At 39.0% G+C, this 19,664-nt stretch overlaps 2 protein-coding genes across 6 annotated transcripts in view; one reads left to right on the forward strand and one right to left on the reverse strand.

Annotated features, from left to right (window-relative positions):
• The first annotated feature begins 34 nt into the window (after nucleotides 1–34).
• On the forward strand, nucleotides 35–7,721 carry Ef-1a-f1 (translation elongation factor eEF-1 alpha chain). Of its 2 annotated transcripts, none has more exons than XM_034334944.2 (4): nucleotides 35–173; nucleotides 3,222–4,061; nucleotides 4,260–4,753; nucleotides 5,786–7,721. In XM_034334944.2, the coding sequence occupies exons 2-4, from the start codon at nucleotides 3,239–3,241 to the stop codon at nucleotides 5,852–5,854; spliced, it is 1,386 nt and encodes a 461-aa protein (XP_034190835.1). In that variant the 5' UTR covers nucleotides 35–173; nucleotides 3,222–3,238; the 3' UTR covers nucleotides 5,855–7,721. The 2 variants fall into 2 exon arrangements, with proteins under 2 accessions (XP_034190835.1, XP_034190836.1); XM_034334945.2 differs by lacking the exon at nucleotides 35–173 and adding an exon at nucleotides 508–655.
• The window catches only part of cwo (transcription factor cwo), a 46,706-nt gene continuing 34,748 nt past the window's right edge, over nucleotides 7,707–19,664 (reverse strand). For 2 of the 4 annotated variants that reach the window (XM_034334947.2, XM_034334948.2), the window contains 3 exons: nucleotides 9,861–10,044; nucleotides 9,542–9,778; nucleotides 7,707–8,590 (listed from right to left, as the gene is read on the reverse strand). In XM_034334947.2, the coding sequence (XP_034190838.1) occupies nucleotides 8,013–8,590; nucleotides 9,542–9,778; nucleotides 9,861–10,044 (999 nt within the window). In that variant the 3' untranslated portion in view covers nucleotides 7,707–8,012. The other 2 variants (XM_034334950.2, XM_034334951.2) reach the window with 2 other exon arrangements.

The raw sequence follows: 19,664 nt of genomic DNA on the forward strand, positions 1-19,664 counted from the left end.
AGTAGATGACACTGCGATTTCACCCCCTGTCTCTCGCTTTCCTCTCGATCCGTCTCTTTCTCTCCCGCCCCTTCTATCTCTGTCACCGTGTCCCGTCCTAGTGGCTAGAAGCGACCAAGGAAATACGTGCGAAACCACGCGGATATTCCAGCCTCTCCATCCTGTCGATTCCGGTGAGTAATTGACCCATTAAAACCGATCGAATTCGGTCGTTTCTTGAAACAATCAAACGGAAGTATCTTCGCGATCGAAGTGTAAAGTAACTGGTAAAAACGGAAGTCGAAGAAGAGCCGGCTGTTGGCGACATATTGATTGGACCCGGTGCAAGTATGCCCCATAAACGTTCGCGTTATCTAATTAGGAAAGCGACATCGTCGGTGTTCGGTTAAGTGGCGATTGAGAATAATCAATCGGTCGCATTCGTATCGTTATTAAAGAAAATCAAAGAATCGAGTAGGATCGAGTAGGCCGGGACCGGGCAAGTGGCGAGAAGTGCGCCGCTAGTTGGTCGCCGCGGCCATTACGCGAGCGGTCGGGGGCGTGCGATCATTATTCGACGCAGTTGCATCCGCTTGGTCCGTAGCTCCTCGACGAGATCGTGCCAGCAAGATTTCCGGTTCACCGTCAGCCTCCCTGCGATCTCCCGGAGAGATAGGTAAGTGTCGAGGGCATCCGGTTTACAACGTCCAGCCGGTTTCCTCTCGGCTTAACCTCTTTCAACCGTCGAGCTGCTGTTGCATCACGAGGGGCGTGAATCGCGTAGGGAGGCCGGGAATCCGCGGTTCGACGACACGGAGTTTCAAGATCGTTATCTGAAAATTGTGGTCCTTCAGTTTTTCGCGTCGACGAAGAGGAGTAGTTTTGTTTCATGGGGGATGCCTGAATCGCGAGCTTGAAATTGCTGCTCGCGAAATGGCTGCTTCACTCGGTCGCTCTATTATTAGAGGAGGCCAGCGGACGCGAGCGCTTCGCCGTGCACGATTTCTGCGAGCTTCGAATCGCTCGCGCGTTGAACCGTGATTTTTTTTTTTTTTTTTTCGAAGAATCCCGGGGGAAGAAACCGCTCGAGTGTTATCGATCGACGGTGGACTGGGTCGCGGAGATGTTTCCATGGGGTGAAATCGAGATTTCACGATCCTAATCAAGCTCCCTTTTTTTTTCTCTCTTTCTTTGCGATTCGAGCGAATAAACGCGCACACTCGCGCCGATAGCACTGGTACTTTCGTGTGGGCCCTTTCGACGAATCAATACCCTTCGTCAGCTCGTCAACGTTCCTACATACGTTGTAAATATCAGTTGTTTCCGAGATAGAGACCTTGTAGAACGATAACGTTCAACGAACTCTGTTCGATAGAATTAAGGGATGGAGAAGTGATAATGACCAGGTAAGTCCAATCGAGGTAATCCGCGAGAAATCGACTCTTAATTCGATTGAAGATAATAATCGGGGCTGCCTATCTGGTAATCTTAATTAGAATAATTTCCCTCTGTAAAAGTGTAGCGCTGAGGATCGATAACGAGAAACCTGACGAGTTTCATTAATCATCAGTGCTATATAATAATTTCTTCTTATTTTTGAAGAGAAGTTGATAATCCTTTTCATGTTCTTGTTTTATTTTTAATATCTGGTGTATTTATTTGTTCGTGAAGGGTAGTTATGGCACGAGGGGATGTTTTCTTAACGAGTTATTTACAACTTCTTAAAAGCTTCATACGTCTTAAGATATGCATTGAGAAGGGCTAATATAGAACGACGCAATTTTTCCTTCCTTTTTTTGAACACTGTGCAGAGTATCGATTCGAAAGGGAATAGGACATCGCGATTGACTCAACCCTAATTTTCTATGTTTTTTAATATACACAGAAATAAACGTACAAAATCAAAGAATTGAATTAATAATATATATTGGCAATGTTCTATCTTCTCTGTTGAAAATTAGAATGCTTCATCTGGAAGATTAATTCGTTGATTAGAATTAGCGAATCAATTTAATGTAATGCGATTAATTTCTGCAAATATTTCACGGTTATCTCACTTGTAAACAGAACGTTTCTAAAGTCCACATAATTCGTTGACTCCCAACAATCGATACAGCCCCGCTTGTCATCCCTGTGACCCATACACCTGAACGTATCAGAAAAACCTTTGTTATGTAACAATATTATATTCGAGTTTAATGAAGTTTCGTTTAATATAGAGGTTCTGTAGTCAAATAATTCAAAGTTGATTGCTTTCCGACTTGTTCTTGTAAAGAAAAGTGATAAAAAGTATTTAACGCGTTGATTGCCATGCAAACACTATTGAAAATTTTATTAGATATCATTTCTATTTTTAACAAATTTCATTTATTATTTTTAAAATATTTATTTCTGTTATCCATCATTTAAAGTACTTATTACAAATTTTTAATTAGATAAGTAAAAGAATTCCTAATGACATGGATGGATAGTTTCCTATGGGAATTCAAGTTTTAAGCAGTATATGTTACTTTATTACACAATTTCTGTAAAATCAAAATTCACTAATTAAAAAGAAAAGGAGTTACATACGTTTGTCGCGATTCAATAATTAATGAACCAATTAAGCTGTAATCGGCTTAATTTACAGCGAGCTAGTAGTACGAGTGCGCGTATGATCAGCCATAGCGACCGATCCAATATCTCGTCACAAATTAATCTTTCGATACGTTCCTGCTCGTTGCATTCGATAATGAACAGTATTCTCTGATATTGAATTCTAGTCAGTCATCAATGACGCGCAGAGGCAATTATGATCTGGACATATTGCGAATACACACGATAAATCAATTCAACTAATTCGATGATTTTTTTATTTGATTTGTGTCTTGCTATTACTTTTCTATAAAGTCAATAATATTACAGAAAATTAAAATTGGAAAAAGAGATATTTGCATTTTCTCTACTCTTCCATGCAATAACTGATTATGAATATTAAACAAGGAAAAAAATATTAACATGTTAACTATCGTGCTGAAACTGTCATATAAAATTTCATGTTAAAAAAATTTTATTATTTATTCATTCATTATCCAAAATTTAAAACATCTAATACAAGTGTCAAAATATAAATGTCACCCAAATATTAATAACATGGCAATCAAAGTGTTAAAGTTACCAGGTCTTTCTTATAACCCAAGTACTACATTTCTATATTATATTAATAATAAACGATGAAAATAATGATCAGAAAATTCTTCCAGGTAACTAGAGCGTCGACATGGGTAAGGAGAAGATACACATAAACATCGTGGTGATAGGCCACGTCGATTCGGGCAAGTCTACCACCACGGGACATTTGATCTACAAATGCGGCGGTATCGACAAGCGTACCATCGAGAAATTCGAGAAAGAAGCCCAGGAGATGGGTAAAGGTTCGTTCAAGTACGCCTGGGTGTTGGATAAGCTTAAGGCCGAGCGCGAACGCGGTATCACGATCGATATCGCTCTGTGGAAATTCGAGACGGCCAAGTATTACGTGACCATCATCGACGCGCCGGGTCATCGCGATTTCATCAAGAACATGATCACCGGTACCAGCCAGGCCGATTGCGCCGTCCTAATCGTCGCAGCTGGTATCGGCGAATTTGAAGCGGGAATATCGAAAAACGGGCAAACGCGCGAACACGCTTTGCTCGCGTTCACCTTGGGCGTTAAACAGCTGATCGTCGGCGTGAACAAGATGGACATGACCGATCCGCCCTACTCGGAGAGTCGTTTCGAGGAAATTAAGAAAGAGGTGTCATCGTACATCAAGAAGATCGGTTACAACACCGCGTCCGTCGCCTTTGTACCGATCTCCGGCTGGCACGGCGACAACATGCTCGAACCGTCGCCAAAGACACCCTGGTACAAGGGATGGAAAGTGGAGCGTAAGGATGGAAACGCCGATGGGAAGACTCTGATCGAGGCCCTTGACGCTATACTGCCACCGTCCAGACCCACCGACAAGGCTCTTCGTCTGCCCCTTCAGGATGTTTACAAGATCGGTGGTATCGGCACTGTTCCGGTCGGTCGTGTGGAGACTGGTATCCTGAAACCAGGTACGAGTATGGTTAGAATAGTATCCTTAGTAGTATCCTTATTGACGTCGTGGCATTCATTCTTGACAGTTTGGTTCTTATAAAAATCTGCAGCAATACCCTTGGATTTTCTGAAAATTTTCGGGAAAACGTAACTATTGCTTTCGTTAATTTATTAAATATTTCTAATTTAAATTATCTATGATTTTAATACCACAGGTATGTTGGTGACATTTGCTCCAGCGGCGCTGACCACTGAGGTAAAGTCAGTGGAGATGCATCACGAGGCCCTGACGGAGGCACTGCCCGGCGACAACGTCGGGTTCAACGTGAAGAATATTTCCGTGAAGGAATTGAGGCGCGGTTACGTGGCGGGTGATTCGAAGAATCAGCCTCCTCGAGGAGCTGCCGATTTCATGGCTCAGGTGATCGTCCTGAATCATCCTGGCCAGATCAGCAACGGGTATACACCGGTGCTCGATTGTCACACCGCTCATATCGCGTGCAAATTCGCGGAGATCAAGGAGAAATGCGATCGTCGTACCGGAAAGACTACCGAGGAAAATCCGAAGAGCATCAAGAGCGGGGATGCTGCGATCGTGATGCTGCAACCTACGAAACCGATGTGCGTCGAAGCTTTCCAGGAATTTCCGCCATTGGGTCGTTTCGCGGTTCGTGATATGCGTCAAACCGTCGCTGTGGGCGTCATTAAGGTATTACATTTACCTTGAATTATCTTGTGTTTCATCGATGCGTTCAGTAATGCCGATTGCCAAATTATCTTAAAATAAGGAAAGGAAAATCTAAATGAATAAATTAGAGATCAGTTACATTTGATACTTGAGAGTTTCCAACAATCCGAATGTCATGGCAATCTGACAAGAATATAATGACGTTTCCTATTTTATTTCAGGACCATGATACCATTTGGTGCAATGTATACTGCAATTTCAAATATAGATAAAGCTTACATTATTTTCGACCCAATTCCATTTGGAAAATTTCATGCAACACTCTTGATTTTTATTAATTAGAAAAGTATAATGACTATCATCATAATTTATGATACTTCGGTATCGTTAAAATTCAATTTTCTTTTTCTAATATTTTTGGATTAGCAGAACAGCTATTTTCAATACTGATTTCCATATTTTTATTATATCTATATGTAAATGTAACTTTGTAATCTATTGAAATGCACACCTATATACGCGCAACTTGTTTTCTGAGATTAAAAAGAATCACGCGCGTGAAAATATCAAGACGCACTTCAGCAAAAATTTGATTCCACTTAAAAAGGAGAACGTGACTTTAACCCTCGCCTGATAGCGTGAAACGCTTGGTAAATAACTGATAATACCGGACCACTAATCATGATAAAGAAGAATAAACGGAATGCGCATTATCTAACGAAACACGTGGCTACTTTTACACAGCTTACGAAGTTGATTAAAAATGGAAGAAGAATGACCAATAAACAATAAAATTGATTTCGTCATACAATAACGATTCTAATCGAGAGCAAACAATTTTTCAACGATTGCACAATATCCCCTGCAAACTCGTGCCAGTTCCCTTCAAATATTTCTCTACAAATTTTGAAAAAATGGAAAAAATTGCAAATTGGACGTCTCATCAACTAAGAAAAGATTCTTAGAATTATCTAGAATTAGACTGCACACTAATAACGATGCTAATTTTATTTTTTAGAAAAACAAATAACGATGGAATTTGTATTTTTACAGAGCGTCACCTTCAAAGATACCCAGGGCAAGGTTACAAAGGCCGCGGAGAAGGCCCAGAAAAAAAAGTAACCATCAAGCTTCCTCGGAAGCTCGCAGTCCGCCGGCTGGTGCCCTACGAGCATCTCCGCGCAGGGATCCTCATCAAGGATGCAGTACGCCGCGGCTGCTCCATTCAATTCATACTCGACTAATAATACCAAAAGTGAAAAGATGTTGTGCTTACCCCCGTTACATTATCCGGTAGTATTGAATCCGCGCATCTATCCGAATCTGCACATTCAGTTCACCCACGCCCCGCGCACACCCCACATATGCTAGGTGGATAACGATTACGTTTTTACTCATTCTTACATTGACGAAAATATGTGTCCAATTACAGGTAAGAAATACTAAGTTCCCCTTGGACTCTGTGTAGTTAGGTTTTTCAATTAAACGACAACACGTTAACACCGACGATCAGACGGGATGTTGTACGTCGTGTGATCACCGTAAACGGTGACAACACCAGACGAGACACGAGGCAGCGGTCAGGCTACAAGCTTTAACATCCCAAACGAGATTTATGTTCCTCTAATATGGTTTCAGTTGAAAAGAAAGGAGACAAAAACCAAACGCGACCGGAAACCTATTTGACTGATGTTAACCGCAAATAAACCCAGTCGAACACCATCGAATCGCCGCCGCCTCGCATCCCCGACCTTGTTTCTTAAACAATTTTTATTTACCACACGAATTCGTTAAGGCTGATTTGTTCGAAGACTTGGTTGCCTCGCTGCAAGAATAATTTTATTACTCGTATAAGAAGTGTATTTATCTCTAGTTAAGGAACATTAGATCGTGATCCCAATCTTTCGCGATACGTGCGAACCTCTCTCGCGATTAAAAGGGTATTCTCTTTTAATTAGCCAGCGAGTTTCGTTCACGAATCGCATGTGTTAATCTCGATAACCCTAATAGACGCGTTCGACAATTGTTTTGACCCTTAGCCAGTATTATGTTGATGTAATAAAAAAAAAAAAAATTTTAATTGCATCTCCCGAGTGTTGTTTCTTCGACTCTTCGTCTCCTTTTTCTTTCTCCTTCTATTCTAATATTTCTAGAAAATAAAAATGAGATCATGAGAAAAGGATTATGGTAAATATAATTTATTCCGCAATAAACTCTTCGTTAACGTTACAACTAAACATGGTATGTACAAATATATATATGTATGTATATATATTTAATGCAATGATCTTACAAGAGAATTTAGTGTAATGCAGGTCTTGGTCAGTCTTTGATTGCTGAGGCCCGTTTGCTCCTTTACGATCGAACGTGACACAGAATTTATTCGCAGGAAATGAAACACTTTCTTCGTACATACAAGACGATCACATCAATGGAATTCATAGATCAAAACGTGTAGGCACTTTCGTCGGCTTAGTATACGCTTCGAAAACGTAGTTCAATAACTGCGACCAGTCCAATTTAACATTTTTCCTTTTTGTGCGACAACACGTCGTTACCTGGCTGTTACTTCGCGAATCTACAGACGCAGCGATTTAATCTTTATTTAATACTAATCGATGAACGAATTGGCGATCCATCAAAGAGAAAAGAAATAAAAACGGAAAAGAAAAAAACTCGACGGTATAAGCCTAGTCACCGCGCGACACATTTACCCAACCGATGAGGAAAGGATTGGAAAGGTAGGATGAAAGATAGAACGAAACAAGATAAAAAGTGTATGGATGTGAGAGGAAAGAAAAGAGGGATTCAACCGCGACGATATCGACGGAAAGTAAAGACACACCGAAGCTAAAGCAACCCGGGACATCACGCCCTAATACTCTAATATCTCTATCTATGACATCGCTGCCATACTTTCTCTCGAACCTCGTAAATGCTAAGACAACCCACAGCCTCGGTAAATATACAAAGAAAAAAAAAAAAGAAACATCCTCGACACCATCGTTCTCTGCGACCACGGTACACAGTGGCCATCATACTGTACCGACTAAAGAATCAGAAATAAAATGAAGAATCTGCGACGACGATAGCTTCGAGTCGTAGATACCGCTTAAAATACTTGATCGAATGATTTCTTCGTACAAGTGTCCATACAGATCGCACCACTTATGGTGCAAGTGATTAACGCATCCACAGTGATTCGCAAAACGTATGAACAGGCGTATGTAGATTCCGGATGGAAGATCGCGAGATGGGCTCGCATTCAAGACGCCATTTTTTATGTCTGTTGTTGATGAGTGGGACTGGGATGGTGCGACCACGCCGGCTGTGTCGAATGATTGAAGTTCACTGATATGGTGACGGGGTGAAGAACGGTGTCTGGTCCGGTGTCTGGGATGAAGTTCAGGTGTGGCCTCAGCATGGACGCTTCGATGGTTAGTGGGACGTAGAAGGCGCCACCGTCGTGGAGAGCAAAGATGGGTACCCCGTGCGACGAAGATGGCTTCTCCGAGTTGATGGCAGGTGGTGGGCTAGACTTTATCCTCTCCGCGGAGAACCTTTGCTTGATGGAACTCTTGAACTTGTAATTGGAAGGCTTGCAGCTGGTCGTTGATGGTGCGCTGTGCGAATGGGTGCTGTGATTGCTGTCGTCGCTGACGATCGCTGGCGGTGGGATGATCGTAGGACGCATAGGACGTTCCGGGTCACCGAACGAACTGACGCCTGAACTCGAACCGTGGTCCGAGTGACCATTCGGTTGACACATCGTGGGAATGCTGGTGTGGGTGTAGCTGGTGCCGTTCGCTACACCGTTCGTCGTCGGCATCTCGGGATGCGGGAAGCCTAGCCTATCGCCTGCAATGAAAAATTCATGCCGATGCAACATTGTTCCCCGGTATCGCGTTAAATCAGCGGACGTTCCTCATTTAGCGTGCCTTTTCTTAAAATAAGTTCTGACAAAAGAGGATAACATGAAATTTTCATAAAATCTACCCTCTTTCGTCGAAACCTATTTGAGAAGAAGATATACGAAATGGAAGAAGCCCAGAACTAGAAATATAAAATATCTTTAAATTTTATAAAAATTCAAGAGATTGCTTTTCAAAGTATTTAACTGTTTCCCCTTTAATTTTATTCTCCTTGAAATAAGTTATTAAGCACTGAAATGCACTAGTGTGCGAAATGTTAAGCTCAAAGGGTCGTATAAAAAAGTAAGCTTCACCTTGATTAAAATTCAAATTGGTACCAGGCAAAGTACGTCTAAAGAGGAGTGCATATTAAAAAGTAATTATTATCAGGGTGTATAATCGAAGAGAGAAGGAGAAAGAGGTACAACTGGGAACAGCGGCTTTATTTAACATCTTCATATCATTGTTTATTTACAAAACGAAATACATCTGAGTATAATTATATTCTGTACAAAAGTGATTGTCGTGGAAAAGATGCTTGATGATATGAAATTTGACATTTGCAAAATGAAAGTTTCGAGGGAATGTTTCATCCCCTGTTAAACTTGTAACATGTCTCTTAAATTTTAGTGCTTAATAACATTTTTCAAGGAGAGAAAAAATATATCTAGGCTTCTACTATTGCAAAAAAATGAATAGTAGAATGAGGAATGTATTATAATATTCCTTTTCAAGGAACTTTCTACCCTTCTGACACAATTCTTCGTCAAAGTTTCATTTTAATCGAACTGATCTGAGTAACAAAAGGAAAATAATGAAATTCAAAGGAAACTCATTCGAAGAACAAGATACAAGTCATTTGTATTAATTCCAGTATCGCTAGTAAGTATTTACTCACTGGTGGCTAAAATCTTTTCGCAGTGCTGCTGCAAATGATTGATCAGCTGCACGCACAAGGAATCCCTGGCAAAGAAACCTTCTACTTCCACAAGGAAGTGCATGGTTTCGCTGAGGCATTCCTGAAAACCCAGCCTGTAGTGTTCTGCGGCGGTCGACGCCACGGTCGAATGAGAAACACTGTCCACGCTGTCTTCAGGGTGCGTGTGAACTGACGTCACAGCAGGATGTTTTGATTCTAAGCAATTTCATAAAATCAATGAATACGTTAAAAAGGTATCGAAACTCGAGTTGGTTCTCGGGTTGTTCTTGATCAGTACCTTGGCGAAGACCTTGAAGATGCTTCATGTGACGGATGGCCATTTCGATGATCTCCGTCTTCTCCACTCTTCCACGACCTTTCTTCAAGTACTCGGCCGGTATGAGTCTACTCAAGTCGGCCAAACAGTTGTTCATACGGTCTCTTCTTCGTTTCTCGATGATCCTGTGAGACATCGGATCTTGCTGCAACAAAATAAAAAACACTATGATGTTAGGAAAAAATATGTTTTAATAGAACTGTGATTTGTTGATACTTGAAAGAATTAATTGCAAGTGAGATTAAGTTATGAATATTATTTAAATTGATTTTATGTTAAAAGTTCTATGACAAATATAAATAAATAAACTTCAAAATATTTTTTCTACATAATTATTTATTAAAATTCAACGCATTTCAATTTAAAAGAAAAAATAGAATTCGAGTAGTTAAAATATCGAAAGGTCACGAATTTATTTGCCAATCTATTAATAGTTAATTAGCACGTGTTAAATGACTAATAAGATTCTAACTTTATCACGAGTTTTCTCGAATTAATTGCAATAGAAGATATATAAGATCATTCATTCGAATTAACATAATGCTATATTTAAATCAGATGAATTTTTCACTGTTCTTTTAGGACAAGCTTTTGATTTGCGTCAAATCGCGTAAAAAGATAATGTTTGCATATAAAGAGCTTATTAGGTACACGTTAATTGATCGCGTTAATTGTTTCATTAATGTCCCGTATTCAATGATTTGTTAATTAATTATTAAAACTTACTTATTGATAGGTAGATTGATACAAATGCAAATAATAATTTTTTTAATTTTTCCAAAGATGCAGTATACGTATAAATATGCAACTCTAATGTTTATTTAATTATTCAATTAAATTACCTTTCGTAAATGTAAAAGAATGAATGAAACGAGCCGTAAAGTAGAACGAACTATCTTTCAGGAGACCCTATGAAACGAATTCCCTCCTAGGTCCCACACAGTAGAACAAACAATTACAATACCAAGGAAGAAATGAAATATCACCTCCTTATTCAAACACCGTCTCTTCCTAAGCGGCGGCGAGTGCACATTCGCCTCTACGTGACTGTTGGTGGGATAATACTGCATGTTCAAAATATTGTCCATGCTGTGCGTCACCATTGTGCTCTTAGAAGCGGGCCGCGCGAAAGCAGGCAACGATGACACGCTGTTGTATCGTTCCTCCTCTTCGAGCCACACGTTCAACACACAATTCTCTTCCTTTTCAAGAATTTCTCTTAACGACTTCACAGAAATCCCGTTAAAACGTGACCGCCGGTATCCACAAGAAAATGGAACTACACTAAAATAATTGTTTCTTCTATTCTGACGAGAAACACCTCTTTTCAAATTGCACCCTCCAGGGTAGCTCGATTTGAATTTTTGAAAGAACCACCACTGATCCGCTAGACAACGATGATACACGATCAGTTGGATCGATACGTTCAACGAAGGAACAACCAATAATCGTTCATAATGCTACAAAGGCGAGGGATCGTCTGAAAAAGTGAATCGCGAGGATGTCGCTCGATGCGGAATAATATCGCACGAAAAGACCGCGGCGTTAAGTAAAACACTGTGCGTTTCGATATGGCACAGCCACGACTGCGATCCACGGCTGGCGGCGCTTACGTTCCTTTAACGAGGAGGGAGATGTCGCTCGACGATGACGCCGCTGCTATCACGTGTTGTAAACGCGACGCATTACGCCCAACACGTGAGGGAACACATGTCGAAGCGAGGAAGCCCAACGGAGAATTCTCTTCCGCGGCACTTTCCTACGTTACTACGGAAGCACACGCGACTAAGCGCCCGTTACCGTTTACTCGGAATGAAGAGAAAAAGGGAAACGTGTTCGCTAGGCCACGAAGAGCACGTTTTCTCTATGCAGAAGTGCACGCAGCACCGCCTTGAACCAGATACCTCGGCGTCGACGGTGACTAAGGCGCACGTGACGAAACTAGCAGGAATAATTTATTTTTCATCTGCGAATAGGCGACCGAGGATGGAATTCAGCCAAATGATCGTGTTAGGTGATTTTTATGCTACTCGATCGAGAGACAGAATTTCAGTTGTGATTTATACGAATGTGCACCTTCTGGGTTCGAAGAGCTTGATTCCGTGATCTTAGAAGACACCCTGAGTAATATAGCATTGATCAAATAAACTACGAGTCTTCAGCTTTCAAAGCTCCAGTCACAGTTCAAATTTCAAATTGTAAACACTAGAATCCTCTAAGATTTTCTGCTTGATCAAGAAAGGTGCGCCACTCGCCCTGCTTGGTCTGATTTTTGGTATATGTTAGAATCGTATCGGTTGACACAGTAGTGAGAGTCAACGCATTCGCAGACGATACATCTTAAATATTATTATTATTGGGACTTGAATTTTTATTGGGAGATTAGTGGCATAATGGAGAGTAGCAATTTTAATTTAATTTTTTATTTTGTTATTTTCAGTTTCTAAATTTTACACTGTTCCTTTAAAAATTATTCTTTCAATATATGAAACTCTTTTGTTTAACCCTCGAACGACGGACCATGGAGAGAGCTACAATTTTAATTTTTTTTAATTTTCTAAATTTTACACTGTTTCTTGTACGGTTTGTGAGTTTGGGTCCGCTGTTCAAGGATTAATAAGGTTCCTAAATCTCCGCTAATTATTTTTCCAAGATACCTACGCTATTAGTTACTACTCTATTCCATTCTGAATCATTATAATTATAACTTGCCGTATTACATATGTATGTTCATTTTCACTGCGACATATAACGTGTTAAATATAAAGTTTCTCGTAAATAATGCATTAAGAAATATTTATACTTGTAGATATGAACGGAGCTTAATACGACAAGACCTATTCTATACGTTAGCGAGCGGAGAACATCGTTGAGCTTGCAAAGAGAACAGGTCGAGAATTTGAGACGATGTGGTTATTTCGAGATCATTCAAAGGGCGAAGTGGGAATAACTGAGCTAGTGAACGAAACGGGGAACCTTCGGGCTACTTGTATCCAGATTAATCTATTTTAAATCACATTATTGACCATGATAATTGTCTGTCGGTTTTAGTCCAGCCTTTGAAAAGGATTTCGTCGAAATTTACAAAAATAGATTTTACCTTTCTGTGCTATTTATTCTGCCCTGAAGATTTGGTTCATTAGTGACATAATTTAGCCAAAACCAATGCATAGAATTAAATGTGGAAAATCTATCTTTGAATTATTTTATAAAATATTTTTAAAAAAATAAATAAAAATGTTCATTTCATTTATAAGTACTTTCCTTAAAGCTTAAGTGTTAACAAGCATAATCATAACAAAAGCATGCATTATTTTTCCTGAAAACAATGTTATATTTCGATAGAAAAAGAAATCTGCGTTTTTCCCCCTGTAAGATAAGAAACACAGGAGATTATACTGTTGGACGAGTAACGAACGTATTTCCCGTCGTCTACAACGACGGTACAGCGAACCGTAATCAAGAATTGCTCGTTGACCCTCGACTTGGAAGTTTCTGCTTATCCCAGCAGACTGGCGAGCAGAACAGCGATCCGGGAAAGGAGTTGGATCGTGAAAAAAAATCGCGGGGGAACCGCTTTAACGGGGTCGTGTTATCAACATTCCGGCTAGAACCGGACAGAGGAGAATATTGCGGCTGACATCGAAGCTTCTGTTGTGACCAGGGTTTATCGGCAAACGTTTGACCGCGGTGGCCCCTCAGTGTTTTTCATACGATAACCGGGTATCACCGGATCTTGCAGCTTCGCCATACTTGGCAATAACAAACGAAACCTAGACGCATGGTAACGCGTTTCTATTTGCATCTATGAAACAACAGAGTCTCATTTATCTGTTTATCATAGTTACGAGATTTTAACTTTTTAAAAAGCATTGATAACTGTAAAGATACTTGGTACGTATTATTTTTATAATTTGGTAATTAAAAGTATAGAGTAATGCGGGGGTTAAAATATTAAAGATGAAATATTGTAGCACAGAGAATTATTATTCCAAGTCGAACGACCGGACGAAAAAACGAAAAATGCAAGAAGACACCAAGTCGTTGACTCGACGATGCCGTATTGTTAAATGTGTTTTTCACTTTGGCGATACCCGGAAACGCTGCTACCCGCGAAGCTCTTTATAAAACACGTCGCAGAAAACACGAGCAGCCTTGAGGAAAAAACAAAAACTGCACTGCACAAGAGTTACGATAACGCCGGCTTCCTAAATGAAAGTTTCATTGATAACGGGGAAGCAAACACTTTGATGGATGATCTCACGAATCTGTAACTTTATTACCAAGATTTTTATGTTATCTCACATTTACTATATAATATTGAAATTATATAACATTTTGAAAAGTGGTACATTTTAAAATTCATGTAAAACATGCTAATTCTAAGTGAAATGTAAAATAATTCATTTCCCATGAAATTCATATTTAGAAACGTGCAGTGTACGTTTTCCCGCAAATCGTCTAATTACTGAAACCTATATGCTGTTAATAGTAGACGTGAATGATCACGTTTACTGTGGAAGGCACATTTACAGAGAGCAAACATGCGACCACGTTCATTATGGATGAACGTGGTGTAAATGAGCACGTGCTGTTTTCAGCAATCCTGACGTAATCAGACACGTAGATATTATTTCTGTTAGGAAGAGAAGACGAAAATTTCGTGGCTGGTAATTAACATCGAAACGAATTAATAAGCTACAGCGACTGTGCATACGTAATCATCCAACGGTGATACCTCAAAGTATTCTAACAATAAGCTGATCGAGAATATAAATATATTTTTCTTTGTATCAAAGGAACCGAAGATAACGGGTTTCCTTATAATTGCAATTATTCAAGATGTAGTCATTTTATTTTTCAATTTCACGAAAATGGCCATTTGCCGTGGGACGGATTAAAGCTCTGATTATTAAGAATAGGCAAAGTTAATTTTCAAATTTCAGCTTTCTATTTACTATTTTATATTATTTGTACAATAGCAATATTATTTAAAACAATGTTTTTTCATCGTTTTCTTTTAATTATTCAGCGGTGACTCCGGTGGTATCCAACGTGTCAAGTATAATATAGTTAGCGTAATGATAATGCTGATTAAAATTTAGTTTTAATTGCTTTGATTGTATTAAAATCGCGGTGTCTGTCACCAATGACCCCCGACTCGCCGAGGAATTGCAATAGGCTCTTCACAGTCTGAACGTATTTCAGTGAAAATAAACTAATAGATTTTATAACGAGGCGCGAAGGAACGTGATAAAAGTTGTATTAAAGTCCAAGCAAACGAATACTTATTTTCCAGAATCGAATCTGTCCGCATCGTGCCGGTCCATAATACGATTAACCTCCGATCGGTTATCGAGAAAGCTCTGTTATCGACTTTGTTCATGGCACCGCGCGAAGTCCAATACGATATATCCCGCCAACGACGCACTTGCAGAACTCCCATTCGCAGAAAGGCTCATAACAATTGTTACGTCTACGTCAAGCCCTCGTGACGCTCGGTTTACTCGTAATAAAACTCTGACAAAACACGTGACAACGGAAAACGAATTCCCCTTTTGTACATTGATAAGAAATAGTAGAAGACAGAGCGAATGAAAACACCGGGAAGTTATTTTGCATTGTTCACGAACCGTGCTTCAAACGAAAATATTCACTTTTAATATTAACCCTTTCGCTTCTGAGAGCGTATTTATGCGCCCTTGAAGGGTATTCGCCTTTGAAAAAAATCATACTTGTAGACATTGTAGATATAATATTTCGAATTACTATAATAAACTAATTGCAAACTCCATATGACAGAGAAGAATCAGTGATGCATTTTGTTACAAGAGCGCCGGACCGAAAGGGTTAACAAACAATTTAATTTAATTTTCCAATAATTTGATTCCGTCGATTTTTTAAATCTGCTAATAAAATATCGAAGCTTTCCTGATAATTTGATCTCGTCAATTTTTCAAGATTTACCAATGCAATTTTACCAATGCAATTCTCTATGGAAAAAGCATCAAATTGCCCTGATCCTCTTTTTTCATCCAACAGTACAATTTAATTAATCTTTGAATAGATGGCATCACGTGCGAGACGAATGAGCGAGGCGCAACGTGAAACACGTGCAAGTGACGAACGAATGGAAAAGATAATACGTATCTCTACATAAGTTGAGTCATACGAGGATCGTATTCAATGCGGCTAGAAAATCATTCGTTCCTTTTATTCCAACAGGATCGTACAATCTTTCTATTCGAGTGATTTATATTTACCGCGAACCTATTATGCGATATATGAACTTCTTTCTGCGGTAGTGCTGCTTATAGTTTGTAATACGGTTAGATCTACCTATAATCATCCTGGCATCAATAATAGTTAAACGACTATGTACGAACGTTTTATTTAATCATGCGCTGTTATTTTTAGAAATAATGTCTGTTGGTCATTCCGCGCTGGGAATGAACTCTAAATTGAAACATACATTGATTTTTGCATTCTGATACATCAGAAATACTTGCTTGTAATAGTAGAATAATTCAAAGGAAAGGGAAAGGTTCCGATAGAATTATCGTCGTGTAGTAATATGGGTGATGGATTCTTAAATTTCTAGGAACATTTAAGCCTCAGCCACCGAAAAGCTGAGCAAATCTAACCTAACCTATACTACGTTATCCTAAGCTAAATTATGCCATGCGATGTTATATTATAAAATTTGTATAGTATCCACCGAAACTAAATTTTTTTAAGCTATGCTATGTATATGACAATTTTCAAATCCCACTGCATTGATTACTCATCATCAGTTTGGGACAAGATAGTTCAGTTGGAGGTTTGTGTTAAATAGAGCTGACTTTGCCCTCAAAGAAAACGTAGCATATGGTAGCTTAGTTTACGATGAAAATGGTTTCATATAAAAAAGTATTGAAGCAAATTTTGTAAAACTTAGCATAGGATAGAATAATTTATCTTAGCTTTCCATTACATGGCAATCAACGTGTTGATCCACCACTTGAAATTCTCGATTCATTCTTTTTATAGTCTCGCAGGAAATTTCGATTTGCAAGAATATACACGGGTCAACAGCTAACAAACTTCGACAACCTTAAATCATGCGAGTTTTCCCTACAGTCATCGCGAATTCTGTGTCACGTCTATAGCTGCAACGATTCAAGGGAGGTCGCTGCTCTTATGGAACAAGAATAAAGTCGGTGCACATCCGTTGGATCGTTGGGACTACTATTCAGGTCATTCAATAATCATCGTTTCTCGCAAATATTCAAGCGAATCTAGAATGATTATCCGGCCACGTTGTGTCCTTTCCAAGCTATCTCATACGTGGAAACAAAACTCGAGAACGCGCAGCTTCGTCAGGCACGAGGATCGTATTTCTTTCGAAACACGACGACGAACGTGAAGTTCCTAGTGTCCCGGAAAACTCTGTAAGCCTCGTGACTCGAATTATCTCAATTGTCACGCGCGGATAGGGAAATGAAACGAAAAGGCCGACGAGAGAGAGAGACTGCGTGTTGCTAAGGAAAACAAGGAGAGGCAAGAATAGATCATGGTCAGGTGAAGACGACCTTAAGTGTTTCTGGTAATAGTAACAGAAACGAGGCGAGGAAATAATTGATGCAGTTTGATGAAATTAAGGTGTCCTTCGGGTTTCTTCTTTGAAACACTCTTCGCGACTTATTTTTATTACAGCCAGCTGCGACCATATGTACATACGTACGTAACTTCTGAAAAATTGCAGATCTTCTTAACTTTGGTGCGCTGTTTATTCTGGTTTTTAACACGAACGATGAATCATCAATTTAATTATCCTATACAACCGAAGAGAGTTGGTAAACAATATTCATTTGGATCTTTTAAAAATATACTTGAGTAAATTAAATAGAACAATTAAATCAAAAATTAATTCTGAAAGACCTTCCTCCAATAATTATTGAACGAAAGCTTCAGAAAAATTATTAATTTTTTTTCTTTACCTTACATTCATTTAAAAATTTAGATAATCCTGAAATTTTTTAAAGAAAATTAAATTTTAAATTTAAATATCTTTCTAATTTATTAACAGTCGTGGTATTTTTTGAAACAAGCCACGACAGAATAGTTTTCTTCGCCTTCGTGGGACTCCTTTTTGAAACATTCCTCTTACGATAAACAACGAAGCTGACCCATCGCCTAATCTTGGACGACTTAATCGCAAATATACTACGCGCTTGGGGATCCTCATTGGCCCGTGGTAACATCCGATGACGTAGAAGCTGTATCGAGACCCTGACTCATTGCCGGAGCCATGACCGAGAATCCAGTCAGGTATTTCCCCGCGTGAATCGTCAGGGTGGTGTGAAAATCACGTTCGTGCCAGCGAGCAGATCCGCCATACCGTGAAACGGAAAAAGGATCGGTCGAAGACGATATTTCCGAGTAACTCGTTCGCTGACACCCACATACGGACGCTTGAATTTCAATAGGAATCCGTCGTTCATATTATTGAAATTTTTTTTTAGTTAACTCGTCATTGGAAAAATCGTGGAAAATCGTGGAATTTTTAAGACAATCCACAAATTCGATACATTTTTAACCCTTTAATCGGAGACGACAAATTATTTTATTAGGTAACATTTGACTGAATGCACTTTTGGTAAGTTAGCTCCGCAGTTAAACGGTTAACTTGTGACTTTTCCTTACGTTAAGTCATGTGAAATCTTCTGGACCTATTGTTAAATTCTATGTAAATTTTATGAATTTTTATTATTTTCTGCAATATAAAATATTATGTAATATTCTACAGAATGTTAGATTCTATGCAAAATCTAAGTCACCCTAAGTGCTTCACGAGCTTGTTGGGTCAATGGAAAACTACTTGTTCAAATCAAGACAAGACAATAGAGTCGTTAATCCAGCAAGATATTGTACTCGAAATTATATCACTGATATTGATATAAATTGTAGCAGAACTTACAAGGTAAAGTTATCTCAATATTTGATATATCGACGAAGCAGAAGATTCATAGTAATCTGCTGTTTATTGATATAGTAAGTCACTTGACAATTTATCTCGCAATTTCATCAAATGCTTCAGATGCTAATCAAGAGAAAAAAACAAAGTATCAATAAATACCTGGCGAAAACAAATTTTAACTTGATGACCTGAAGGACGAGTAATAAAACTTATTTGATACCTTCATAGTTTTTCCTAATATTTTTCTAAGCATCCTACTTTCTTATTTTATTTCTAAATAAATTAGACTTCCAATTTTCTAAATATCATATTCACTTAACTTTATTTATCAAATTAATTTTAATTAATTCCAAGTTCCAAAATACCACATTTATTTATTTTTATAACTCTTACAAGTGCGCCTTATATCTTTTGAAATGAATAAATTTCAATTGAATCAGCGTCATATATTCCCATTTATCTGTGAATCTTTCCTCAATTGTACTCCCTATTACGAGGTTAATCCCCAACAAAACAAGCGTCATCGTGACACAAGCAGTTGAACAATCGCGTAACCGTAGGATCAGTTCCACGAAGAGAAGATGCTCGATGTTTTCGGTGATCGATTAACAAAGGACTGATCGGGATTACGCAATTACTTAAAACGGTGCTTGTTGCGCAGCAGAAGATAAAGATTCGCAGATTTTCACCTGTACAAGAGCACCGATGGCGACAACCTCAATTGGCAATTGTAACGATTCCAAAGATATATAAGAGAACAGCCTGTTTTGCGTCGATCCGTAGAATCGAGTCAAGGATAGGCGAGG

This window comes from Osmia lignaria, chromosome 14 (genome assembly GCF_051020975.1).
Source record: "Osmia lignaria lignaria isolate PbOS001 chromosome 14, iyOsmLign1, whole genome shotgun sequence".
NCBI classification, from domain to species: domain Eukaryota; kingdom Metazoa; phylum Arthropoda; class Insecta; order Hymenoptera; family Megachilidae; genus Osmia; species Osmia lignaria.

Coding starts and splice junctions, on each gene's coding strand:
- Ef-1a-f1 (XM_034334944.2), top strand. CDS start 3,239: ATGGGTAAGGAGAAGATACACATAAACATCGTGGTGATAGGCCACGTC. Junction 4,062..4,259: donor GACTGGTATCCTGAAACCAG/GTACGAGTATGG, acceptor TTAATACCACAG/GTATGTTGGTGACATTTGCT. Junction 4,754..5,785: donor TCGCTGTGGGCGTCATTAAG/GTATTACATTTA, acceptor GTATTTTTACAG/AGCGTCACCTTCAAAGATAC.